Genomic DNA, 27,358 nt, shown 5'->3' on the forward strand with positions numbered 1-27,358 from the left:
TGGTACAAATATTAAAGACACGTTTGTAAAAATTACATTTCATTATCAGTTCTCGAAGAACATCAGAAAAAATGTTCTAAGTGTTTAAAATACAAAGCAGATTCAGCAGAACCTCAGACAGGCAACAAGTTGAAGGAAAAACCTGGTTCACAGCGACCTTCAGGTCCGTTAGGAGGTTCTAGTGGTCCAATAGGTGGTTCCAGTGTTCCTTTCAGATTTCATGTAGTCATTTAGGAGGTAATAGGGTTCCTTTAAGGGGTTCTAGCCATCTTTTAGGACGTGCTAGGGTTCCAGTAGGTGGTTCTAGTAGCCGTTTAGGAGGAACTTAGTGATCCTTCGTGGTGTTCTAGGATTTGATGAGGTGGTTCTAGTAATGCTTTAGGATCTCTACTTGGTTCTAGGGATCATTAAAAAAGTAGTGGGGTTCATTAACGTGGTTCAAGCGTTCCTTCAGGAGATTCTAGGGATCCTTTAAGATCTTTGGTTGTTCCAGAGATCCTTCAGAATGTTTTAACGTTCCTTTAGGGTGCACTGAGGTAGTTCTGCTGATGTTTTACACTCTTTAGTTGGTTCTGGGGATTATTTAAAATGTTCTATGATTCTTTCAGGTGGTTCAAGCGGTTCCGTTAGGAGGTTCTAGGGTTCATTCAGAGGGTGCCAGAGATCCTTTGTAAGGTTTTAGAGTTCCTTTCTGTGGGGATGACATTTGTCGCCCGTCCGTGTGTCACAGGAACGGTTCCTTAAAAATGACTTCATATAAAAATATAATATCTTTACCAATAAGAATCAGTGATGTCATCATGTTCAGAAGTCCTCAAACAGGTCCTCTGCTGCTGCAGCGTCTGTGGAGCGCTGGGGGGGCTGCAGCTTACTGGATCCTGCTGGGGGGTCGGTCCTGCGCACACACACACACACACACACACACACACACACACACACACACACACACACACACACACACACACACACACACACACACACACACACACACACACACACACACACACACACACACACACAGAGCAGGTCAGTGGGCTAATGAAGCTGGTTTACAGGAGAGTTTTCCTGTTGAGACGGGAAGTGTATCATGTGGCCCATAAGGAGCAAGACTGGAAACACATGGGCAACTTTTATACCTGTGTGTGGAAAGGTGTGTGTGTGTGTGTGTGTGTGTGTGTGTGTGTGTGTGTGTGTGTGTGTGTGTGTGTGTGTGTGTAATTGTGGCCCAGCAGCTCCCCCACCATAAGTGCTCTACATCAAATCCCGGACTCGACTAAACACTCGGGTATCGGCTCCACAGAAGCTCACATATACTTTGGCTTCACTTGAACGTCACGCCGTGAGACGTTCAGGGGTCGGGAAAACAAAATGTCAGCCGCTCCGGGGATGAAGGAGGGATCAGGGCTGCTCAGTGGGTAGCAGAGAAAAGAGGGCAAGAGGGGATCAGGGCTGAGACACTGAGAAGGAAAACACATCCTGAGGAGTCTTAAAGGAGTAGTTTGACATTTTGGGACATGAGAAGATTGATACCACTCATGTGGGCATGTTGGTGAATATGAAGCTACAGCTAGCACATGGTTAGCTTAGCTTAGCATAAAGACTGCCCGCTCTATCCTAACGTGACAAAACTCACCTCCCAGCACCCCTGAAGCTCACTAACTAACACAAATCTGTAAAAACCTGCAGCGCAAAAACAATAAACTGCAATTTTCCAGGAGGTTACTTGTCCTGACCAAGTATTAGTCTGACCCCAAACCCTCCTAAAACAGTGATTGGTTGTTTTTCCTACTGATTAACCAAACTAGTTAAAATGTGTTAATCTGTGAGTTTTAAAGGTGCTCAAGGTGGAGTTTGTTACCTGTTTCCTGTTTCCTGTCTTTACGCTAACAGGCTGCTGTTGGTAGCTCCAGATTTAAGGTTACAGGTAACGGTGGACAGACAGGTAACGACAACGGTGGACAGACAGGTAACGTCAATGGTGGACAGACAGGTAACGTCAACGAAGGACAGACAGGTAACGTCAACGGTGGACAGACAGGTAACGTCAACGGAGGACAGACAGGTAACGTCAACGGAGGACAGACAGGTAACGTCAATGGAGGACAGCCAGGTAACGACAACGGAGGACAGCCAGGTAACGACAACGGAGGACAGACAGGTAATGTCAACGGAGGACAGCCAGGTAACGACAACGGAGGACAGACAGGTAACGACAAGGGAGGACAGACAGGTAACGTCAACGGTGGACAGACAGGTAACGTCAACGGTGGACAGACAGGTGAATTCATGTTCTCAGTGGGCGGGACCGTTGGCCTGCTGAATGGCTGGAGGAGGTCACATGATCAGCAGATCCCCTTATGACATCACAAGAGGAACCAAATCTAAACGGAGCGTTTTCACACACATTTATTCGTCAGTGCTGTTGAAGTGTTTCATTAGAGAAACGCTGAGCTGAGCTGAGATAAAAGCAGGTATGGAGGTTTCTGCTGTAAACCATCCAACACCTCCATCCTCTCTGAGTGACTGATCGATCTAACGCCGGCGTGATCTGAGGATCTGAGGATCTGAGGATCCGAGGATCCGAGGACCGCCAGCGATCCACAGCGGCATCTCCAGCTTTAACACAAGAGAAGAAACAAGACTAAGAGGAAAAAGGTCGGTGTGAGAAAGCAGGAGAGCGCAGAGGCCCTGAGCTCGTTTAAATCATTTCCAACTGTGCAACAAACGCTGCTGGAACCAGTTAGGAGGAAACTAGAGACATGTTCGCTGGAGAGGAGGAGGAGGAGGAGGAGGAGGAGGAGGAGGAGGAGGAGGAGGACCACCGGGGACATGAACACACGGCGGGAGGGGGGACGTGACGAGGTGAGGTTAAGCCTCCTGGTCAGGTGACATAGCAGAGCTGCACCCCAATTATGTGCTAGTTTGTAGCTTAGGACGCTAAACATGGGCTCAGGCCGAGCAGACGGATTAGTTTGGTCTAAATAAAAGAAATGAAACCCAAAGTTCTGTCACTTAAAGGTTCAGTGCACCAAATTACAACAAAACAAGCATGTTTTCACTCAACTCCAGTGGTGTGCACACACACACACACACACACACCACCACCTCTGTGCAGGTACAGTGCTCCTGTTAAAAAGGTAAGACCGGTATTTCTAAACCTGGGTTGTACATATTCTGATGACCTGCTGTCCAAACACACCAGACTCCATTCATAAAAACAGTCATTTTACTCTGCAGAAAAACAGGAGTTACTGGTTCTGTTGCTGCCTCGTTCAGTTAGTTAGTTTGTGTTACACAAATATTGTGATGGCTCCAAACCAACAAGTCACTCAACAACACAAACAAACTAACCTACTAACGAAGAAGTAGACGAGCAACTCTACTGTAATCTGTGAGGTAAAATCGCTGTTTTTGTCAATGGAGTCTGGTGTGTTTGACGAGAGTGATTTAACGCTTTCTCTGTACTAGCTAGCTAACTACGAAACGTTCCACATGCTTTCTTGACTTTAAAATTGTCTTTTAAATTGACGACAATCAGGATCCAGACGGGATTTAAACATAATTCATCCCTCACCTGTAAATTGACACATAAGAACCTTCTCTGTCTTCAAAATAAAGCACCGACCTCAGATGGTTCCACTAAGATCTGTTTAGGAGGTAAAACCGTCCACTGTTTCACACCAAGAAGGAGAAACATCATCAAACAGAAACATGTTTTTCCTTCTTCTATTGTGACCTTCTGTCCCCACGTTGGGAACCTTTAATGGATTCGGTCCTCTAGAAAGGTTCACATGTTAAACAACAAACTGTAAAATGTGTAAAACTGTAAAAGCAGAAAGGACAAGCAGGAGTGAAGCTCTCTCAGTCCCGGGTCTTGGAGTGATTATCTGCGATGGCTGGGAGCGACGCTTGATCGTTTACAGAGCCGAAGGAGGAAGCGAGCGCGTTTCCTTTCATGGGAAACACAAACGCTTAAATCTCAGGGACACGGTGTTCATCCTCAGGGGAACACACACTGAACACACTTAAAGGAGCAATTCAACATTTTGGGAAATACACTTTGTCCTGAGAAATCTGTTAAAAAAAAAAAAAACACAGCTCCTCAGAGGATGAGCTGATCATCCATGAAAGGCTATTGGTCAGAACAGACTGGATGAATGTTCATACAGCCAATCGCAGACATTTGGTTGAGCCACCAGGTGAGGGAAGAGTAGACCTGTACAATGTGAATGTTACTGAAGTCACTGTAAAAGTATCATTACCAAAATGTACTTAAAATACAAAAAGTAAAAGTACTGTTGCAGTAAAATCCTTTTGGTTTAACCAAAAACAGCCATTATATCGTTCTCTGAAAACACACCAGACTCCATTCACAAAAATAGTAATTTTACCTCACAGAACGCAGGGGTTCACTGGGCTACCACTGCCGCAATCAATGGACTGACACATTAGTTTGGACCAAAAGTCATAATTAAAACACAAAAGTCACTCAATAACACAAACAAACTAACTGATGGAGGCAGCAGCAGACCAGCAGCTCCTGTGTTCTGTTCTCTAAAATCCCTGTTTTAGTGAATGTAGTCTGGTGTGTGTGTGCGGCTAAACCAAAAGGATAATAATCAATCCTCTCATCTTAAAGTTTATTTCCCAAAATGTCCTTTCATTCTCTTCAGGCTCTTTCACTCCTTCAGCTTCCTCCTCCTCCTCCTCCTCCTCTCTATGGTGAAAACATGGAGGTAGCAGAGGAAGGTGAACGGGTTGAGCGGTGATGGAGATGGAAATAAAAAAACCAAACAAAGGTTTTTGTGGTGTGGGGCTGAACCCCCACGTTAGCAGCCACCTCTCCAGACAAAGGCCTCTCTTCTGCGGCCGGTGTTTGCCAGCTCAGAGGGGGAGCAGCTTCTGCAGCGATCAAACGCCCAGCCGGCCACAGCTGCTCATCACATCACTGCTGCTTCTTGTTGTGGCGGTCAGAGGCGGTAATGGGCGCCGCTGCCGACTCCTGCCAGCAGCTGGGGATGGATGGATGGCACCGCCCGCGGCCATCTGCATGTGGCACAGTTTACAGTGGCTGGCACTCGGAGGGGCTCGGAGGCGGCGTATTCACCCTCTGTTGGAGGTGCACGGCAACAACGTCAGACTGAGACTTGAGTCTTTGGAGCCTTTTCCAAACGGCCAAAAGAGAAACTGGCACATGGGAGATATACGGGAACAAGAGCGTCAGTATTGTGCAGGTTTGGATGTGGATGGTGACACAGACACCAGTGGGTGTGCGGAGGGGAGGGAAGAAGAGAGTTGCATAATTGTCCCTTTGAGAGCCGAGACTGACTTTGGCCCCCCTCAGAAACCCCCCCGCTGCACTGAGAATAACAACATTCAGCGAAATCCAACAAACTAAACTCCGGGTTCATTTTCTCTCCTCGCTCTGCTGGTGTCCAGGTTCTCGAAGCCTCGCAGGAAGGATTAGGAATAAAGACGATGGACGCAGTTTGACGGGTCGTCGTACGGCGACTTAGAGGCAGAACAAATACAACGACGCCGTATTAGAGCCACTGTAGGTAGAAGAATAATCTAATAAATCAGTGGTTAAATTACGAGAAAAGAGACACAAATTTGAGAGAAGAAACTTGGATATTCTCTGAGATTATAAAGATTTAAATTAAAGTGAAAAAACATGGGATATTCTGAGATTAAAGAGGTAAATTTCCGAGAACAATCTCACAAAATTACAAGAAACTTTGATATTCTCTGAGATTATACAGTCAAGTTTATGAGGAAAACAAAAACCTCTGGTGCTAGTTGAGTTAAATTACAAGAAAAACTTAAATATTCTGTTGGATTAAAGTGGTGAATCTACAAGAGAAATCCTCAGGTACTGTCTGAGATTACAAACAGAAAAGAGATAAAAGCAGGAAAATCTCACAAAAATCACAAGTAAAGAACTCAAATATTCTCTGAGATTATTAAATCATAAATTAATGAGAATTTTGCTACTTTTTCAGGTTTTTATTGTTTTTCCACACACCAGACTCCATTGAGAAAAACAGGAGTTTTACCACACAGAACACAGGAGTTGCTGGTCGAGTACTACTACTACTTAAATGTTATTTATTCATTCAAGTAATCAAGTAAAACTAAACAAAAACTTTTTTTCCTTCCAACCGATAAAAAGGAGGCGAACTGGCTCAAAGAATTGAAAAAAAAAAGTACTAAAAGTGTTTAAAGATTTCATAAAAAGTAGTGAAACCTCTGCACAGCGTAGCTTCTTAACTGGAGAGATTCCACCAGAGATAAACTTTATTTTTTTGGAACTAAACGAACGATGGATGTGGTTAACGGGAAGAGACGACAGCCTGGGATGTGATGCAGCCTCCTGAAGTTTTCCACTCACTCATTATCGGCCTTCTTTAAAGGTCTCCTCTCCTCGGACCAGCTCGTCCCCAGCTGGTCCGCCTAGAGCCACGGCGGCATGTGTTTGTGTGCTTAGACAGATAAAACAGACGCTGGGATAGAGAAGACCAGCAGCACAAATCATAAACCTGCAGGACAACGCTGCTCTTTTATCACCAATAAACTCCAGAGAGCTGAATCTGATATTCCCTCTCAGAGGAATGCTGTTAATGTGATAACGCCCTGAAGGTGTTCAGCTGGGCCAAGAGTTCGGACACTGGAGCAAGGTCACACTGCTTCCTCCTCCTCCTCCTCCTCCTCCTCCTCCTCCTCTCTACTCTGAGTACAGTGACCTCTGTAAACGTTTACGGCATCACACATATGTAGCCGAGTGTGTGGTGACATGTCAAAGGGTAATCCTGGTGTTTTTAAGCCTGGACACTATTTTGTTTAAGGTATTTTGGTGTCTAAATGACCCACATGTAATAGATACTGGATCCCTACAGAGAGAGACCTGGAAGATCCTTTTGGTTTAACCACAAACAGCCGTTATATCGCTCTCTGCACACACACCAGACTACATTCACTAAAACAGGGATTTTACCTCACATGTTTCTAGTCTACTGTTGCCTCCATCAGTTAGTTTGTTTGTGTTATTGTGTTTTAAATAACAATTTTATTAGATTCAAATGAACCCTTTAAATCACAAAACTCACACAATAACACAAACACACTGACTGATGGAGGCAGCAGCAGAGCAGCAGCTCCTGTGTCCTGTTCTCTAAAATCCCTGTTTTAGTGAATGTAGTCTGGTGTGTGTGCTGTTTGTGGTTAAACCAAAAGGATCTTCCAGGTCTCTCTCTGTAGGGATCCTTTCCATAATGCTGTCACACACTTAGAATAACACTCTGAGCCTGTCAGTGGATCAAACAAGCTCTTTTAGTGCTTTTAATGGAGGTGATCTACTGGACCAATTCCAACACTTTTTGTTCCTACCAGTAATTCAGACAATCAGGTTTAAAAAAAATAGAATTATCCTTTAATTCTTCGTATATGTTGTGGTTTTTGTTTTCAAACTGATTTCTTATTTAGTTTTTCACCACTAACAGTGGTGGTTTGTGTGTGTGTGTGTGTGTGTGTGTGTGCGTGTGTGTGTCCTGTGAAACACACACTCTGCTCTTAGCTCCCACATTCCTTCACATGTTCACTGATTGTCTTGCGGTCAATCAGCAGTTTACGGCCGACCGCTGCCAGACGAGCGACACCAGCTTCACGCACACGTTTGGGGGGGTCGACCTCCAGCCGCCTGAATGCTGAGGCGCTGCAGATTGGGCGTAATTGCCCGACATAAAGAAGATCCCCGACAGGGAACTTTTATGATGTTTGATTTTCCCATTGAAGGGGGCGAGAGGAGAGAGCAGAGGGGGGAGGAGGGGGAGGCAAGGGCGAGATGAGCCAAAGAAAAATGAGAACAAACATGCAGATCATCTCTATTTGGTGTTTTTGTTCCACAGTAAAGAAGGGAGGTGTTTTATTTAGCCAGGATTTATGACAATAAAGTGCATTTAAATAGATTAACTGTGTGTTTTCGTGGCCCGTGGGTGACGGGAGGTGTCACACCCCGACAAGAGTGTGAGCGGTTTACAGACTACAGAGCCAATAAAGCGCTCCGAGACACCACAAAGCGGGAGGCGCTACAGATCTCATGTAGGAGGAGCGGCTTCTCACACATTAAACGCTGGAAACGACATTACGTGTGTTTTATTCCGGCTGTACCTCTTTCTCTGGGAGCTCTGCGGGCTCGGCCTTTTCACCGCAGGGTCGGGGGGCCCGAGGTGACGGAAGCGGCGTTTGCGACAGGGGGCCACGTCGGTGATGTCCCTCAGGCTGTCGTCCATCGGGCTCGGAGTGGAGGACTCTGGGGACACACATATATATATATATATACATATACATCAAGTATTGGCAGCAAAATACACTGACAGCTACTTTTCAGAATGATGGATTCATCATGTACAGTGTTTTACTGGTGTTATCGGTGTGTTACTGTGAGTTTGGGGCGTTTATTTTACAGCTGTGTGACATATTAGACAAACTGATCAGATGTTTTACATGTAAAATCTGCAAAAACAACAGAAAATCAGAGTGAGCACAGGATGATCTGAGCGTGAAGGCAGCGTTTTGAGGGAAAACATTAGGAGTCACGCTCTCAGACTGCAGGACTACACTCCTAAATAAAGATATAACACGTCTTTCTTGTGCCGTCTGAGCCTGAGAGATGTCCGCCTGCATCCAGCCACCATCTGCTCGTCACTCCTCTCTCACCACCTCTGGTCTCTGCCTGTCGTTTTAAACGCCAGGACGCCGTCGGGGTCGAGTGTGTGGAACAACAGCAGAAACACACAGCGGCTGAAGCCAGCTGCTGCAGGATGACGGTGGAAAATGTGAAAACATCCTTCAAATTACGTGTTCTTCCCTTTCTTATAATAATCAGCGCTGATATTTTTCTCTGACCGGTTTCCACATCGTGCTGCCTGGTTCCTGTGGACGCACTGACTCAGGCCTCTGCAGCAGTCTGTAAAAGCTGCCTGTTAAACTCAATGACTCTGCTGAACAAAGCAGGAAGAGCAAGTAAAACCAGAACAAAGCAGACAGGTGTCAGGTGCTTCTTTTCCCCTTTTAGGGTTTTATCTTCTGCTATCGTGTAAAAAATATGTTGTACTTAAAGGAGAAGGGTCTTATTTTCTAAATACCCTGGTGTCTGAGTGACTGGTAGGTAGTAAAAGTGTTGGAACTGGTCCAGTAGATCACCTCAGCCAGCAGCCACCAAACGGGCTGCAATGGCTGCAACGGGATCCTTTGGGACAACTGCACCTGATCACAGTAGGTCCACTAAAAGAGCTTGCTTGATCCACTTAGCAAACACACCAGACTCCATTCAGAAAAACAGCATTTAAAGAAAACCGTGTTTGTTAAATTTGGCGAAAAGTGAAACGTTCCTGTTCCGTCTGAGGTCTTACAGAACAAAAAGAAACTTTAACTCCACTTTAATAGTACTAGAGACACCTCTGTGCAGATTGGTGGCTGTAAACGGAGATTTCAGCTGTTTAGCAGAAGCTCATAATCACACTTGAACACAAGTCTTTTCCAGAATTAATAAATTACTGGAGAAAGTCCTGGAAAATCAGGGTTAATTCACCAAACCAAAATGTTGGGTAATATTGTTCTGCAGGTTGTTTCTGGGTTCATGTGTGTTCTGGTCAGTTATGGGGACATGAAATCGGCTCCCGCTCTAAATGCCGTCTGAACGGATGAAGAACTGAGACAAAGTGTAGCCGTCGGTACAAAATGATCACAGTGGATCACAGATGGAGCTGAAGTGGGTCAAAATGATCTTCTTGCCTGTTGTCATGTTGCATTTACAGATGGTGGAAATTAAACTCTCATCATGGAAAGTCGTGGAGAAATCAGGGACTTTCACATTTGACTTAAGAGTTGGAGCCTGATTGAAAATAAAATAATATCTTTTTGCTGTTTGTGCACCAAGGAGCTAAAAAGTAAAGCAGAAAAATTAATTTTCCGTAACTTCTTGCTTGTTGTGGGACCATTAAACACACACACACACACTTACTTCACCAGAATGGGCTCAAAGACAGTTTGACTTGACAAAAGGTTGTTTTGTTGTGTGGATGAAAACTGGGACAGCGATCAGCGCACAACACACACGTTTCCTCACACCCCCCCTCCCTCGTCTATCTGTTGGCTCCGACCCGTCTGAGTCACTGTCGTGGCAACAGAAACAACACAGATCCTGCGAGCTTTTCCTCTTTGGGCGGAGGGGAAGGCTCTGAGAGGGGGGACACCTACATCAGGAGCCCGAAGCCTGGCTGTGGGCGAGCTAGTGAGAGAGTGGAAAAACGAGGGACGTAAACAGCTGAGAGGCGAAAACTCCCCTAAAACCCTGTCAGGCTCCCCGACAGGTAACTTATGATCTGCACTAGTTTATCTTCCTGTAACACACACACCTCCACCCTCCTGCTGCGGGCACGCTCAGGTCTGCGGGCTGACGGGCTGCTTGTATTTAAAGGTGTTGTGGGACGAGGGGTCGCGGCGCCCCTCGACCCTCCTTACATAACTCCTCAGTGATGTCATGGTGAGTTTCTGGGCACGAAAAACACAGAAGGTCTCAGCGATGGTGCAAAAACACTCAGCTGCCATGACAACAGCCCCAAAAACTACCACAGTCACGGTTATAATTCACAAACTGGACCTTTAGTGTGAAAAGACGTCATGTTCAGTTGGTGCTCTGCTTCCCATCACTTCCAAGCGTGTCTGATGTTTACCTGCACCAGCTGTTCTCCAACACCTGCAATTTCCTGCCTCGTGTGATTTAATGTGGATTTACAGGATTAAATGACAGATTAACCGTCGACTGTCAATAACTGTGATAATTATGTTCATTTAGTGCGATTGAGACGAGGTCGTGACCTCCACAGTCTGAAGCTGGAAAAAAAAGTTCCTCTTTTTAGAAAGTTTGACTCAACTTAACAAACGTGTGTGTGTGTGTGTGTGTGTGTGTGTGTGTGTGTGTGTGTGTGTCAATGTGGGGAATTTACACATTTGCTCATAGTGGAGGGGAGGAGTGAGATGGGGCTGGGATTCAATTCTAAAATTATTTTAGGCTATTAGAAATGCTGGAAAACACAATGAACTATTGTTTAAAGGTGAAACACAATAAGAATTCAGAATCTGAGTGACTGGTAGGTACTAAAAGTGTTGGAATTGGTCCAGTAGATCACCTCAAACAGGCTGCAACGTGATCCTTTGGGACGACTGCACCTGATCACAGTAGGTCCACTAAACCACCTGCAGTAAACATATCTGACCCCTTTAGAGGAGAACTCCTTCAGAAATAGACCTTTAAGATTCAGCCGCTACATCCTTCTCCTCAAAGCCACCAGACTCCATTGACAAAAACAGTCATTTTAAATTGCAGGACACAGGAGTAGTGCTGCTTTTATCAGTTAGTTTGTTTGTGTTATTGTGCGTTACACAAATAGTGTTGGATCCAGACCAACTCTTTAAAACACCAAAGTCATAAAATAACACAAACAAACTGACTGATGGAGGCAGCAGTCGACCAACAGCTCCTGTGTCCTGTGAGCTAAAATCACTGTTTTTGTGAATGGAGTTTGGTGGCTTTGAACGGAGTGATATTATGCGATATGTTATGCTTTAAACACTGAAAAGAGCTGAAGTCTTTGTTCCGAAACATAAAATATATCATTTCTATTTTGGGGTTTTTCTCCATCAATCTTTCTGGGAAGCTACAACATGATATCTGGGCATTTTATTCACACCAGTTACAACTAGAATTTATATATATATAACCATTATTTTGTGGTTGAGGTCTTACCCCGAGTGGATGAAGTGGAGGCTGGAGTCGGCTGCACTTCATCTGGCTCCTCATCAGTACTTCCTCCATATTCATCCTCCTCTGGACTTGCTGTTCGGTGCGATTTGACTGAATCCTCCTTCTTCTGTCCATCAGAGCTCCTACAACAGAGACAAAGTCTGCATATCCTGGTGTCTAAAGGACTGGGAAGTACTAAAAGTGTTGGAATTGTTGTTGGTTTGACCACAAACAGCCGTTATATCGCTCTCTGCAAACACACCAGACTACATTCACAAAAACATAAATTTTACCTTGCAGAACACAGGAGTTGCTGGTCTGCTGCTGTGACTTTAGTGTTTAAACACATACATTTGGATCCAAACTACATCTTTAAAAAAAAACAAAGCTACGCAATAACACAAACAAGCAAACCAACTGAGGGTCAGGCAGAGCAGCAGCTCCTGTGTCCTATGAGCTAAAATCCTTGTTTTAGTGAATGTAGTCTGGTGTGTGTGCTGTTTGTGGTTAAACCAAAAGGATCTTCCAGGTCTCTCTCTGTAGGGATCCTTTCCATGATGCTGTCACACACTTAGAATAACACTCTGAGCCTGTCAGTGGATCAAACAAGTCACAAAAAGTCACGTGAAGTAAAATTATTGATTTTATCAATGGAGTCTGGTGGCTTTGAAGATTTATTTTATTTTGCTTTACAGGAGTTGCTGGTCTACTGGATCCAAACTAACCCTTCAAAACACCAAAGACACAACAAAACCCTGCAACACAGTGTGACTACTGCCCTGCAAAGGTCACTTCTAAGAACCTTCACAGGCTGAATGGATAAACGACTATAAACCACTAAAGGGCTGCAGTGTACCTGCAGGTGTCCTGTAGGCGTGTGACAGCTTCCTGTAAACTGCGGATCTTGGCTTTCTTCTCATTCAGGACCAGGACAAACCGAGAGTACAGCTCTGCCTCCAGGGCTTCTTTACCGCCGGCGTACCGCTTCAGTCTAAATCAAAACAGGAACACACACACACACACACACACACACACACACACACACACACACACACACACACACACACACACACACACACACAGGTCTCAATATCTGGACTTTCCTCAGCGTCGGTGCAGAAACGTCTCCTGTTTCCCTGCAGACACCAAACACCAGCGCTGCTAATCAGTGATGGATAGTTCAGTCAGGGGGTGATTACAGAGCCATGAATCACATGACGGCCCTTTTCTGTGACTGTGCATTACTAATCAATTAATTAGTATTAATTAAAATGAATACGTTACACAGGGAGGGGGTGATATTCAGAGAAGAAAATCTGAATTATCAAGATTAAAGTTGTAAAGTTAAGAGTCATAAAACTGATATTAAAGTATCAATATCTAGATACTTTATATCTATAAAAGTATCTGTTTTAATGAATTCTCTTGAGATTAAAGCGGCAAATTTGCAAGATAGAAGTTTGTAATTTACAAAAACTTGAATATTCTGATATCAAAGTGGTGAAATGTACGAGACAGTGATTCACCAACTTAAGAGAAAAAAATATTCTCTGATTTTAAAGTGTCAGATTCACAAAGTTAAGAGGAAAAACCCAACATATTCTGAGATTAAAGAGGTAAATTTTATATATAGAGAGAGAGAGATTAAATATTGGCTTCTACTGAAGTGGTAAATTATCATAAACATGAATATTCTCTGACATTATGAAGTAAATGAGGAAGAAACTCTCTGATATAAAATATCTAACACAGTGAGATCGTTGAGAAGGTGGACGTGGCGTCGGGCCGTGTGACTCACCGGCGCCCCTCTGACTTTACCGGGTGTGGTGACCTCAGCGTAACGTACGGCTCCAGAGCTACGCCTGCTGGGTAATAACTCAGAGGGAAACCTGTGATGGATGTTAGAAGAACTAAAATCTGTGAGTTTAACTTTGTCGTAACAAGAGACGTCTTCACGACTCTGTGATGACGAATTTCCTGGTTTTAATCTCTTTTTTTTTTACGTATTCGGGCAAATTTTTTGTACATTCGGACATAAAACACGTTTGATGGAAGACATATTCATTTACTTAAGTAAAAGTAGCAACCCTTCTCCATAATAATACTCCATTAGAATAAAGAGTCCTGCATTTAAAAAGTAAAAGTCGTCAGTGTGCAGAACAGCTTGTTAATAGAGTCTGTTTCCAGTTTTAGATATTATATATAGGTAAAATATAAGAAGATATATAACGCCTGATGAGCTGTCCATAATAAGGAGTTAATGGACGACGTGGAATTAATTATTTTATTTTATTTTGGTGCGTTTTTCCATCAAAATCTAAAGTTTTTCAGCCAAAACTGTTTCCCTGGTGACACCTGAGGGTCTGACTACTACCTGGATCAATCATTACCATCCCATTAGGTTCTTATGCAATGAAAACATTGTTCACTCCTCCAGGAAATAGGACGGATCCCTCAGCTCATAGATTCCTTTGGCTCAGCTATTAGCTAACGTTATGCTAGCCACAAAGCTAACATTATGCTAGCCACAAAGCTAACGTTATGCTAGCCACAAAGCTAACGTTCTGCTAGCAAGATTCAGATAACGCTGTGTCTGGTTGACAATCACTGAATATAACTTCACAGTATGTTAAAGCTAACCAGCTGTCCCCAAATCAATATGAAGATTTCCACGTACAAAAGATCTGCCGTGTGTAAAGTTACTGTCATCTGTTATAATCTCAGAGAACATTGAAGTTCTTTTGTTGTACATGTATCACTGTAATCTCAGAGAATATCAGAGTTTTCTTGTCAATTTATGAATTTGATACCAGGAATCCAGAGTTTTTACCTGGAATATTGTCCTGATCAATATCAAGGTTTCGGTCGTGTGTAACGTCAGTTAATCTGAAGCAGAGAGACTTCCCCCTTCAGGATTGTCGTCCTGATCCAGATCACAGACGATCATGACGAGTAAAGTGATCACAGATGTGATCAGATATGTGATCAGACTCTTCTCCTCTGGCTGTGGTGTGTTTTGTGTGTGTTTACTCTGCAGTGATGTGCTGCTGCTCTCGTCTCAGTTTTCGGTTCTCCTCCTCCAGTTTCTGGTTGAGGTGATCCAGTTTGTTCCCCCTCTGCAGACCGTGGATCAGTAGCTCCCTCACCGCCTCCGTCGGCTCCGGGACGGCCTGCAGCACCACAGAGCCCAACCTGAACTGGAAGATAAAACATTAAAGAACTGTTACTGAAAGGTTTCTGCTCCACTTTCTCTGCCTTTAGTTACAGGATTTCAGCGTTTAAAGGATGCCTTTGCTATGTTTACATATAGGCAGGTAGTTAAAGTGTTGGAACTGGTCCAGTGGATCTTTTATCCAAACAGGCTGCAACTGCACCTGATCACAGTAGGTCCACTAAAAGAGCTTGTTTGATCCACTGACAGGCTCAGAGTGTTATTCTAAGTGTGTGACAGCATCATGGAAAGGATCCCTACAGAGAGAGACCTGGAAGATCCTTTTGGTTTAACCACAAACAGCACACACACCAGACTACATTCATAAAAACAGGGATTTTACGCAGGACTAGCTGGTGCACCGCCGTCTCTCTCAGTTAGTTTGTTTGTGTTATTTTGTGACTTTAATGTTTTAAAGGTTTAGTTTGGATCCAACACAATATTCATGTAACACACAATAACACAAACAAACCAAACGATAGAGGAAGCAACACAAGTGTTGTGCAATTTAAAATGACTGCTTTTGTCAATGGAGTCTGGTGGCTTTGTAGAGAACTATTTAATGGCTTCAACAAACAATCTTACAGGTTTGTTTGTTTAGAGATTCTCCTTTAAAAGGCAACTAGTTTTAGTTCTTACTTTGTTAGGTGTTTAGTGATCAGATGCAGTTGTTGAACTGTTGAATTGTCCTTTACTGTTTCTGACCTGGTGACCGACACCATGAGGAGCGCCGTCACCTGGGAAACAAACTTTCCCCTCAAATACGACTCTGCCGTGTTTACACACAGATAAGAGGCCGAGTGGTGACTATCACCGCTGACCTCTGCGACCACCAGCTCCCTAAATAACTGACCCTTTTACGGGCAGAGACACAGCTGTGTGTCTGCAGGTGGTGTGTGTGTGTGTGTGTGTGTGTGTGTGTGTGTGTGTGTGTGTGTGTGTGTGTGTGTGTGTGTGTGTGTGTGTGTGTGTGTGTGTGTGTGTGTGTGTGTGTGCAGACCAGATAAGAAGAGAGATAAAACAGAGATCCACTCTGGCTGGGTGGTCAAACTTCACCCAATTAGCTGTTGATTGTTAAAGTTTTGTCCTTTTGTTATGAAAACTGTCTTTTTTTGAGGTCATTAAACTACACAGACTTTTAAAAACTCCTAAAAATAAGATGATTACCATATAAAAGTTGCTTGGGACCTTTAGTTTATATACTATACATGTAGAGTAGGTGGAATAAATAAGACTTTTCCATCAGCATGAACTTACTTTTAAAGTTTTGTCTCTGACTTTACTTATTTGTATTTATATAAATGTGTATTTCACTTGTACAATGACTGAAATAAAGACAAACCCGCTGACTGAGACATGCATGGACGTCATTTACGTCTCACTTCATCTCTCCTCCTGCCTCCCCGCTCAGGTCTTCCCACCCTCTGTGTTCTCTTATTTACAGGAGTCCAATATTTGCCAGCTATTACTTCACCGCCGCTTAGAAATGTTAAGTAAATAACCTCAAAACTGAAGTACTGCGCGAGATGGAAATACCTCTTCTGAGCTCCTCAGTCCTGGCACACACCTCCAGTTGTTGCCTCATCAAGCACACTCAGTCAGTATTAAAGGATAATTCTGGTATTTTTAAACGTGTCTGAATGGCTGGTAGGTATGAAAAGTGTTGGAATTGGTCCAGTAGATCAACAAATAGGCTGCAATCCTTTGGGACAGCTGCACCTGATCAAAGAAACCTAACAAATTAAGATGTTTAACCATAAAAAGCTGTTAAATTGTTCTCTACAAAAGCCACCAGACTCCATTGTCAAAAACAGCATTTTTAAATTGCACAACACTTGAGTTGCTGCCACGATCGGTTAGTTTGTTTGTGTTATTGTGTGTTAGAAAAATATTGTGCTGGATCCAAACTAAACTTTTAAAACATTAAAGTCACAAAATAACACAAACAAACTAACTGAGAGAGACGGCGGTGCACCAGCAAGTCCTGTGTAAAATCCCTGTTTTAGTGAATGTAGTCTGGTGTGTGTGCAGAGAGCGATATAACGGCTGTTTGTGGTTAAACCAAAAGGATCTTCCAGGTCTCTCTCTGTAGGGATCCTTTCCATGATGCTGTCACACACTTAGAATAACACTCTGAGCCTGTCAGTGGATCAAACAAGCTCTTTTAGTGGACCTACTGTGATCAGGTGCAGTTGTTCCAAAGGATCACGTTGCAGCCATTGCAGCCCGTTTGGTGGCTGCTGGCTGAGGTGATCTACTGGACCAGTTCCAACACTTTTACTACCTACCAGTCACTCAGACACCAGGATATGTAAAAAAAACAAAAAAAAACACATGAGTCCAGATTAAAAAATACAGGAGTTATTCTTTCAGCTCTTAACCTGCCTGCTCACTTTGGGGATCAGAGCCTGCTGGGTTGGCTCAGTCCTGCTGGCTGCAGCACTGTTGATGTGGGCAAAGGTTTCTCATGTCGTCATAGAGACGCCACTGTTTCAAAAGCAGTTAGTGAGTCACTGATTCGCACTAATTAACAGCTCGGACACTTTTATTTGGGGAGAGACCTCTGAGTGCAGCTCCACCTAATCTACATTTACCGCCGACGTGGGTGGATGTCGGTGCTGATATACAGTAGAGCTGATGAATGTTAAAGCCAATAATGGGCGTTAATGGTAAAACAACTGAGCTTTGGGAGGCTGAACTTGTCACTAAAGGAGTAGGCTGCTTTTGGGGACGCTAAACCTGCATAAATAAGACAAAAAAAGAAGTGTAATTCTCAAAGGACCTGCAGGAAAATAGTGTCTCTGTGCTTCAGTGCTTTTTAAGAGTAGAATTCAAGCACTTTTCAAGCTCCTGCACATTTTGTAAAGGATCCCTACAGAGAGAGACCTGGAAGATCCTTTTGGTTTAACCACAAACAGCACACACACCAGACTACATTCACTAAAACAGGGATTTTACCTCACAGAACACAGGAGGTTGCTGGACTACTGCTGCCTCAGTCAGTTAGTTTCTTTGTGTTATTTTGCGGCTTTGTTTTTTTTTTTTTTTAAGATGTAGTTTGGATCCAAATGTATGTGTTTAAACACTAAAGTCACAGAAACTAGACCAGCAGCTCCTGTGTTCTGTGACGTAAAATTCCTGTTTTTGTCAATGGAGTCTGGTGTGTTTGCAGAAAGCAAAATAACGGCATATAACAATTCCAACACTTTTAGTACTCTCTGCAAACACACCAGACTGCATTCACAAAAACAGCGATTTTACCAAGGAGTCACTGGCTTCGATGGGTTAGTTTTATTTGTGTTTGCTGGTATTTAAGGTGTCCTGACCAGCTCATCGGGTATGAAATATGAAGGACGGATAAATGCTACTGTTAGCTTGGCTAGCTAGTTTGATAGCTGACAATGTGTGTAACAGGGTCACAATTATCTGCTTCATAATCACACAACATCAAGGTTACTTTTACTTCGTGGACTTCCACAAGCCAAATGTATACATGTTGATTTTCAGAGCCCCTCCTGCTTTATTTCTTCTTCTGTGGTTCCTGTTATTAACCTCCTCTGCTCCCTTCAAACCACAATCAAACCAGAGCAGCAAAGTCAGCTGCAGAACTAATTATTATACTAACTATAATAATAATTATTAAACATTATTTCTCTCACAGGCAGACAGACGAAGGCACACATGGGAGAGAAAAGTGAAATTATAATTTTCTTTTTAAGTTTCATTTACAGTTTTTCTGAAAATAAGAGTTTTGTTTTGATTCATCTTCAGTAACAGTTTCCTCTAAACGTGTCTGACACTCTTTTTCCTCCAGGAGTGACTCATCCAAAACACATTTAGTTTAAGGAAAATAATCTGGAAGTCTGATTTAGTTTCACTTTTCAGTTCAATGAGCTTTGAAGGTTTCATTTTTATTCATTTATTGGTTCCTTCAGTCGTCACTTTTTCTGGGGAAACTCTGATGTGACTTTTTATTCACTTCATCATTTGTGCCGAGCAGGAGTTCACTCAGGTCGGCTGTTTATCACAGGTGTATCACAGGTGTATTACAGGTGTATCACAGGTGTATTACAGGTGTATTACAGGTTTTCATTTATTGATCGCCGTCGGGCTTTTAGGAGACTTTCAACCAATATAAGAAAAACTGTTTCTAAAATGAAGCTGCTTGTGTTTGGAGCTCCTACAGCGACAGGTTTACACGCTCTAAAGTTAAAGATCTGATTATTCCTCAAGCTTCAGTCTGAAGGTTTTAAAGGAACGGAAACAATCTGCTGCTTCGCTCTCACTGCTGACATCTACGTATTTAAACAAAAATGGCGGACAGCGAGGTCATCAGGAGGTTTTCGAATGTTTTCACACATACTTAGTGAAAGATGGAGCAGAAGAAGAGAGAGGACGGTTCTTCTGTTGGAGTTTGAAGGTTCGTAGACACACTAGAGACACATATTTAAGTTAATAAGACCTTTAATTTACAGATTCTGTCTGTGCGGCACGCTGATATCAGCCGATTGATTGGCTTTTCTAGCTGTAGTTATAATATCGGCCAACGGTTGAGCCTCTAACTCATAGTTTTCATCTTTCTTGGTGTGGACAGCCTTTTAGTCACGTTCACTGGTGAACTGTCTTACTGATGATGTTCTGTTGCCATATTTCATCTCTAGTTTGTATGTTCATGTTGTTTCATGTCATTTCAAACTAATAAGTTATATTCTGCTGCTTTTAAAGAAAAGAATGTGTTGAAAAAGTAGAATAATGTGTTTGTAAAGTCACTGTGACCATCGGATTATGGTTAGAACACACAATAATACACTTATAGACAAATGTGAGACGTGTCATAGGGACACGTCTGCTACACACACACACACACACACACACACACACACACACACACACACACACACACACACAGGTTTGGTATGCTAACCACCTTGGGTAACACCTGCACATGTGTGCTAAAGTCTCACTCCTGGGCTCTTTGGGTGTTTTGCAGCGCTGCGATTAGAGGGCAGCGAGCAGGCATTAGTCAGCAGCCTTTCATTATGACTCATAACTTTATGACAGATGAATTACCGCTTTGTTTTTTTTTCTTTTACGTCGAGGCTGTTGAGAAACATCCCAGCACACTTCTGTAAATCCTCCGTTTCTTAACTCTCTTTTTTCAAACTGAAGCATCGTTTCATTTCCCCTCTGCTGCAACAGACGCACTTCGGTTTCCATTCTGTCATAACCACCATGGCAACCGCGGTTTGTGTCCACGCCACGCCGCCGACCCCTGGACACGGATTATTCAGTCAGCTGCTGGACGCCGCCGTGCCTCCCATCTGTGCTCTTGTTATCGCAAGTTCCAGCGCTGCGTTCAGGCACAAACAAAACTAAACAAAACAAAACGGGACGCCAACGCGCCGCGTGCATGACGACATGTTGCTATGGTGATGCCATATTGTTTACAGTAGAGTAAAACATCCAGTAAAAGTCATAAAACTCCTCTGAAGCAGCAGTCTGTGTTCAGCAGCGTATTGGCAGGAGAGGATGAAGGATTTAGAGTATTGATTAGTTCCCCTGAAGGGCTCGTTCTGCAGTGCTGATAAGTTGATTGGCAGCGAGATGGACCAATCAGGTTGTGTCACTTGAATGTGGAGAGGTGTCTGGTGTTTAAAACAGTCAGTAACTTTAAAATTCATCCTCTGGGGATTCATAACATGTGAGAAAACTCCAAGAACAAGAACATCTGGCCGATGGCCGTCACGACGTCTTGTTCTGAACGGTTGGATCTTTTCCTCTAGAGGCTGAACACAGCAATACAACCGTGATCGGGGAAAACAGCATGTAAGGCCAATGGTGCATTATAATAAGACATATTTATTACAGGATAAATCAATTAAGGCCGCAGGAGAGTGCTGATCTGTGAGCAGTTTGCTGCAGCTGCGCAGATTAACTGTGACGGTTCACTTGATTTGTGAGCTGAAGATGATTTGAACCACATGAAAATTATATCGGAACTCACACCACGCGCAGTATGAGCCATTTAAAGAATAACTCTGGTATTTCTTGGCCCATATCTTTACATATTTTGGTGTCTAAATAACTTGTAGGCACTAAAAGTGTTGGAACTGATCCAGTAGATCACCTCAGCCAGCAGACACCAAACGGGCTGCAATGGCTGCAACGTGATCCTTTGGGACAACTGCACCTGATCACAGTAGGTCCACTAAAAGAGCTTGTTTGATCCACTGACAGGCTCAGAGTGTTATTCTAAGTGTGTGACAGCATCATGGAAAGGATCCCTACAGAGAGAGACCTGGAAGATCTTTTGGTTTAACCACAAACAGCCGTTATATCGCTCTCTGCACACACACCAGACTACATTCACTAAAACAGGGATTTAACCTCACAGAACACAGGAGCTGCTGCTCTGCTGCTGCTTCAGTCGGTTAGTTTGGTTACAAGTTTGTTTACGTTGTTGTGTGACTTTGGTGTTTTAAAGTGTTAGTTTGGATCCAAAACACTATCTGTAACACAATACTAACTAACTGATCAAGTTACCGGTAGACCAGTAACTCCTGTGCTCTGCAGTTTAAAATGAGCATTTTTGTCAATGGAGTCTGGTGTCTTTGAGGAGAGCGATTTAACAGCTGTTTCTGGTTAAACAAAAAAGGATCTTAGCGGTCGATCTCTGTAGGAGTTCTCCTTTAAAGGGTGGCCATTTCTAGCTGTTATTGCGTTAGGTCAGATACGTTTACTGCAGGTCGTTGGTGAGGTAATACTGTAACGATCACATGAGGCCACGGCTCAAGTTTCTGAAACAACATCAACAGACGAGGGTCCGAGCAGACGTTTCACACTCCATTCATCAGCCGCTCAGTTCAGTCAGGAAATCAAAACAATCTCGGAGCATTTTTCTCCTTTAAAACATCCGAGGTAGATTAAGGAGGCAGAGGTGACGGCGTTACCTGCAGTAATGGCAGCGCTGACGCCATGTGAAACATCAACAACTGTGAGGACGGCTTTTTAACCTCAACACTCAACTTACATTCTACCGATAAAGCTGCAAAAGTCAAAACACGCTGCCACTTTGTGAAATTAACTTCCTGACCGGTGTGCCAGGAGAGAGGGAGGTTTAAATAAACACACTCGCTCACACACACACACACACACACACGCTCTCTGATGAAGCCATAGTGAGATGCCCCCATTCATCAGCTCCAGCAGATATCTGAGCATCACACTGAGATACTACTCACAGAGATGTCCTTCTGAACCTTCTCGTACGCCAGCGTGGCGGTGGAGCCGCGCTCGGGTGGAGACGGCGTCAGGCTGAAGCTGTACGTGCCGGAGGTTTCCGTGTGGGTCAGCGCCTGCTGCAGGTCCTGGATGTACCGCTCCGTCTGCATCTCCAGCTCCTCGGCCTCCGCGCACACTGCCGCCTCGCTCACTGCCAAGTCATGTCAAAATGTACTTTTTACTTCATTTATTTAAAAGGTAACTTAAAGCCACCAGACTCCATTGACAAAAACAGTAATTTAACCTTGTAGAACACAGGAGTTTTTGTTCTTCCGCTGCCTCAATCAGTTAGTTTTAATGTGTTATTGTGTTGAGTTTGGTGTATTAAAGGGTTAGTTAAGATCCTGTTTTAAACAACCCCAAGTCATGAAATGAGACAAACAAACTAACCGATTGAGGCAGCTGTAGACCAGCAACTTCTGTGTTCTACAAGGTTAAATTTGCAGACACTTAAAATAACAATCTGAATCAGTAGACACCAGAATATACACAAATGGGGGCCAAATACTAAAAATAGTGGAATTCTCCTTTATTTTGAAATACTTTGGGGAGAGGTATTGTCCGTGTCTTAGGACAGGTGGACTATAATGACACCTGGGATGTGATAATAAAGTGGTCAGAATCTAAAGGTGGCTGTCCGAGCAGCTGAAAAGGTCAACGACGCTCTAAAATGTTCTCAGGTGAGGTGAGACAGGTGCGTGTGTGTGGTCAGACAGGTGAGAGGGGGAGCATAAAACTGTCAGTCAGACACGTTAAAACGTCAGACAGCGAGTTGTGAGGTCCCGCTGGGCGACATTATTTACCGTCTCCTCTCCAAGCGTCCTGTCCGTCAGTCAGCAGCAACTGGAAGCCCGATCCTAAGCCCCGCCCACTCCAGGACACCCGCAGGAAGTAGGAGGAGTCTGGCTCCGACGGGACGTGGATCTCACGCACCGACACGTGCATCCCTGCAGACAGGAAACACCACAGGACGACGCAAAGTTAGAGGACGACTGGTTTCTGACACCATGAGCTCGACTTTTCCTGGTTTTACTGGGTGAACTTCATGAGCTCAGCGTCAGACTGGCCTAAACATGTCCACAATTCAGTCTGATATATGATACTAACGGGCTGCATCCTACGATCATATGCTGATTATTTTCTAAAACAATCATTTGTTACACACAGTAACACAAACTAACTAACTGATCAAGTTTTGCATTTAAAGTATAACAGCTGTTAGATCGCTCTTTTCAAACACACCAGACTACATTCACAAAAACAGGAATTTTACACAGGAGCTGCTGGTCTGCTGTTGTCTTAATCGGTTTAGTTTGTCTGCGTTATTGTGCGACTTTGGTGATTTACGGGCTTAGTTCAGATCCAACACCGTATTGGTGTAACACACAACATCAGAAACAAACTAACAGATGGAGGCAGCAGTAGACCAGCAGCTCCTGTGTCCTGCAAGGTAAAATTACAGTTTTTGTCAATGGAGTCTGGCAGCAGACGCCATCATGCTGTTCAGCTCCCTCCCATCTGTGTATCTAACACGGACGTAGACGGACACCAAATCAGGCAACAGAAGAAGAGACCAGAGAAAAACCAACAGAGGCACAGAAACAACATAAAGTGTCAATGAGGCATGAAAACATCAGGTTTAAGTCATTTTCTGTCACATTAAAAGTCATTCGGAGCTTTTTATGGAGCCCGCTGCTCCAGATTGAAGCCAGAACAGTGAAGCAGACGGTGTGACGACGGTCCTGCCTGGCAGAGGTGCGTCAGACCTGCCTCACATCTGTTATAACTCCCACAGCTGTTCTTACATCATTTTCCCGGCATGTGTCGCAGCCTGCCGTTCACGTGCCGCCGCTTTACCTCCGCTCGCCGAGGCTGCGAACGGCCCGGCAAACACAGAACCAGGAGAGGAGAAACTCCTGGATGCAGCTTCTCTGGTGCTTATCTGCATTGTTTTACAGAAGAATGGGAAACATGTTGGAGGTCCGGTGGGAGAGAGGATCTGTAAACCATCAGAGACCCCATAAGGCTTGGCCAGGAGAACCTCAGAGCCCCCACAAGAGAAAACACTCCCGGCCTGTGTGCCATTAGTGGTTTAGAGCTGGAACAGCAGCACGAGGAAGCCCTGCGTTACTGAACTCCATGAAACTCATCAATCACTCATTCATTCTGGTCATAAATCGATCGCCATGTTCACGTCTCTTGAGGAGTTATTATCAGTGCACTTACAAGAAGCTGCAGATTCCTCTTCATGTTTTGTGTCATTAAAAAAAGCCTGTGGGATGTTTTTAGATGGTTTAAATGCTTCATCTTCTAGATGGAGTTGATTTTTTTTAAGCATAAAAGAGAATTTAAATGTCAGTGAGGTCTTTTCCTGCTAAAATAAAGTTCTGTACATTCACCTACAGCATGTTGAGCATTCAATTCTTTCTACTTGTTTTATTTTTCCCATCTGCAGATTGAGTTGCTGTTTAATTATCTTGTTGTTAGTGTTTCCCCCTGATTAACTGGATCTATTTAATGCTTATTAAAACCAACCTGGCTCAAAGAAACTACTAAATTTCCCCAAAACAGCTTGAAAACAGAAAAAGATTCATCGTCCGTCCACTTAACTGAAACATGCACAGCGCTCGTGCTAGAATGAGGGGTATGTAATTGTTAAACGCTGGTTTTCCTGAGTGCCGTTTGGTCGTGTAATGACCAAAGTGAGAATGAGGAGTCCAGCTTCATGCTACCGTGTCATCAGAGCTCAGTAAGCACTGTAATGCTCTGATACACAACCTCTCATTAGGCCTAAGTACAGGCTGAGCGGAGAGCAGCAGAGAAACTCATACCTCAGTTAGTTGGATGCTAATGACCGACCTCAGCGGCGCGCTAACATCCACGCACGGCCAGACACATGTTGGAGCAGAGCACAGCAGCAGCCTCACCTTTAACAACATCCTTTAACACCTGCTTCAGGTCTGAACACATGCAGGCGGAGGGACGTCTCATTGGAGGAGAGACTGGAAAGTGTTTTTGCTTCCAAAGGATAACTCCAGTATTTTAAACCTGGGCCCTATTTGTAGATATCCTGGTGTCTGAATGACGGGTTGGTACAATAAGTGTTGGAATGGGTCCAGCTGGCCAAATGTAATCCTTTGGGACGACAAATACGTCCACTAAAAGAGCTTGTTTGATCCACTGACAGGCTCAGAGTGTTATTCTAAGTGTGTGACAGCATCATGGAAAGGATCCCTACAGAGAGAGACCTGGAAGATCCTTTTGGTTTAACCACAAACAGCACACACACCAGACTACATTCACTAAAACAGGGATTTTAGCTCACAGGACACAGGAGCTGCTGCCTCCATCCGTTTAGTTCGTTTGTGCTATTATGTGACTTTGGTGTTTTACGGGCTTAGTTCAGATCCAACACAATGTTGGTGTAACACACATTAGCACAAACAAACTAACTGATCAATGCAACACTGGACCAGCAACTCCTATGTCCTGCGAGGTTAAATTACAGTTTTTGTCAATGGAGTCTGGCAGTACTGCATCAAACAATAAATCAGCTGTTTTTGGTTATAACAGAAATGATTCTTCAAGGACTTGTTTGAGGAAATGTGATCTAAATTGTTTATGTTTTGAGATCAATAGTCCTGATTACCTAAGAACTTGTTTTTATGTGATTTTAACAACGTTGTACATTGAGACAGTTGTCTGGACACAACAAGCATAGTGAAGGAGTCACTTTGGGCTCATTGCGACGCCATTTTCACAAACCAATCAATCAGTGGATCGATGGAGAAAATAACCAGCAGATGAATCCAGAATGAAAAGAATCATCAGCTGCAGTTTGATCCTGTAAAATCCTGCTTTTCCATCACTGATGAGGATCAATAATCTACTGACCTACTGAACAGCCTCAGGGGAAACTTTCCTGATCCTCTACTTTTAATATTTTAAACACATTTTCCTCATCACACTCACACTATTTTACTTGAAGCAGTGTTTTCACAGTGTGGTATCTGAGTCCTTCCTGCTCACTGTCTCTCCTCAGAGGGAACCTTCTGGTGATTCATTATGGAAACTGTGATCGATTAAATCCAGTCCCTCAGCTCCCCATCGATTCACTTTCCAGATGTTTAATGAAGGTTTAGTGTGACTTTCTTTCCGCACAAGAGCGTCCAGCTGAACCGCAGATGACAACAGACACAGGAAACAATCCCTCTGGTCCAACACACACACACACACACACACACACACACACACACACACACACACACACACACACACACACACACACACACACACACACACACACACACACACACACACACACACACACACACACACACACACACACACACACACACACACACACACACACACACACACACACAGTATGAGGGGTTAGCTAGCTGTGGCTAACTGTTAGCTAACTGTTAGCTAGCTGTTAGCTAACCGTGTGTTTGTAAACACGGAGGCGGACCACGTGGTCAAACCACCGGTCAGAGCCCCGGTAAGTCCTCCAGCAGCACCGTGTCAGTGTTCATCTTACCGACAGCTTCACCGTGGTCTCCGCAGCTTTGCTTCTTTTACAGATAATTTGCTGATGTTGTTTTTTTAATGATCCGCAGCTGTACCGGCTGCGGACGCACGTCCTTACGTCATCACCAAGCGACACACAGCTGATCCAATCAGGTTATTTAGATAGATGGATCGATAGATTGATACTTTAATTTAAGGGATTTATTATTTATACTTATTTTATTTATTACTATCATTATTATTCCTCTCATTTTTTAGTTTGCTTTATCTACTTTTTTACGGTTGATCGTCATAATGATTATTTCAATCCATTTTATTTTGTAGATATTTTCCTATTTTATTATAATGTATTTATTTTATGTATTAGTTTAGAATCTTTAATAATTTTGTATTTGTATAACCTTTATTTACCTTTTATTATGTTATTATGTTATTATACTTTATTCTATTTTCTATATTTTATTTATTTGATATCTATCTTGCCTTAAAACGGGACCTGAGAAGGTAATTTCGTACTTCCCCATGTGTAA

General features: G+C 43.5%; 1 protein-coding gene across 1 annotated transcript; it reads right to left on the reverse strand.

The window, feature by feature from the left end:
* On the reverse strand, positions 1-26,889 carry xrcc4 (X-ray repair complementing defective repair in Chinese hamster cells 4). The gene is made up of 8 exons (XM_070850889.1): positions 26,839-26,889; positions 23,099-23,242; positions 22,256-22,446; positions 14,834-15,000; positions 12,660-12,794; positions 11,807-11,946; positions 8,167-8,308; positions 1-895 (listed from the first exon to the last, which is right to left on the reverse strand). Exons 2-8 carry the CDS (start codon positions 23,238-23,240, stop codon positions 805-807), a joined length of 1,008 nt encoding a protein of 335 aa, XP_070706990.1. The 5' UTR covers positions 23,241-23,242; positions 26,839-26,889; the 3' UTR covers positions 1-804.
* Between the last annotated feature and the right edge of the window lie 469 nt (positions 26,890-27,358).

Source organism: Pempheris klunzingeri, chromosome 19, assembly GCF_042242105.1.
Source record: "Pempheris klunzingeri isolate RE-2024b chromosome 19, fPemKlu1.hap1, whole genome shotgun sequence".
NCBI classification, from domain to species: domain Eukaryota; kingdom Metazoa; phylum Chordata; class Actinopteri; order Acropomatiformes; family Pempheridae; genus Pempheris; species Pempheris klunzingeri.

Bases quoted from the DNA above. Each gene is read 5' to 3' on its own strand.
- xrcc4 (XM_070850889.1), bottom strand. From the start codon at position 23,240: ATGCACGTGTCGGTGCGTGAGATCCACGTCCCGTCGGAGCCAGACTCC. The intron at 15,001-22,255 runs GTGAGTAGTATC...TTTATCTTCCAG, and splicing joins AGGTTCAGAAGGACATCTCT to TTCAGGTTGGGCTCTGTGGT. The intron at 896-8,166 runs GTACAGCCGGAA...GTGTGTGCGCAG, and splicing joins CAGAGCTCCCAGAGAAAGAG to GACCGACCCCCCAGCAGGAT.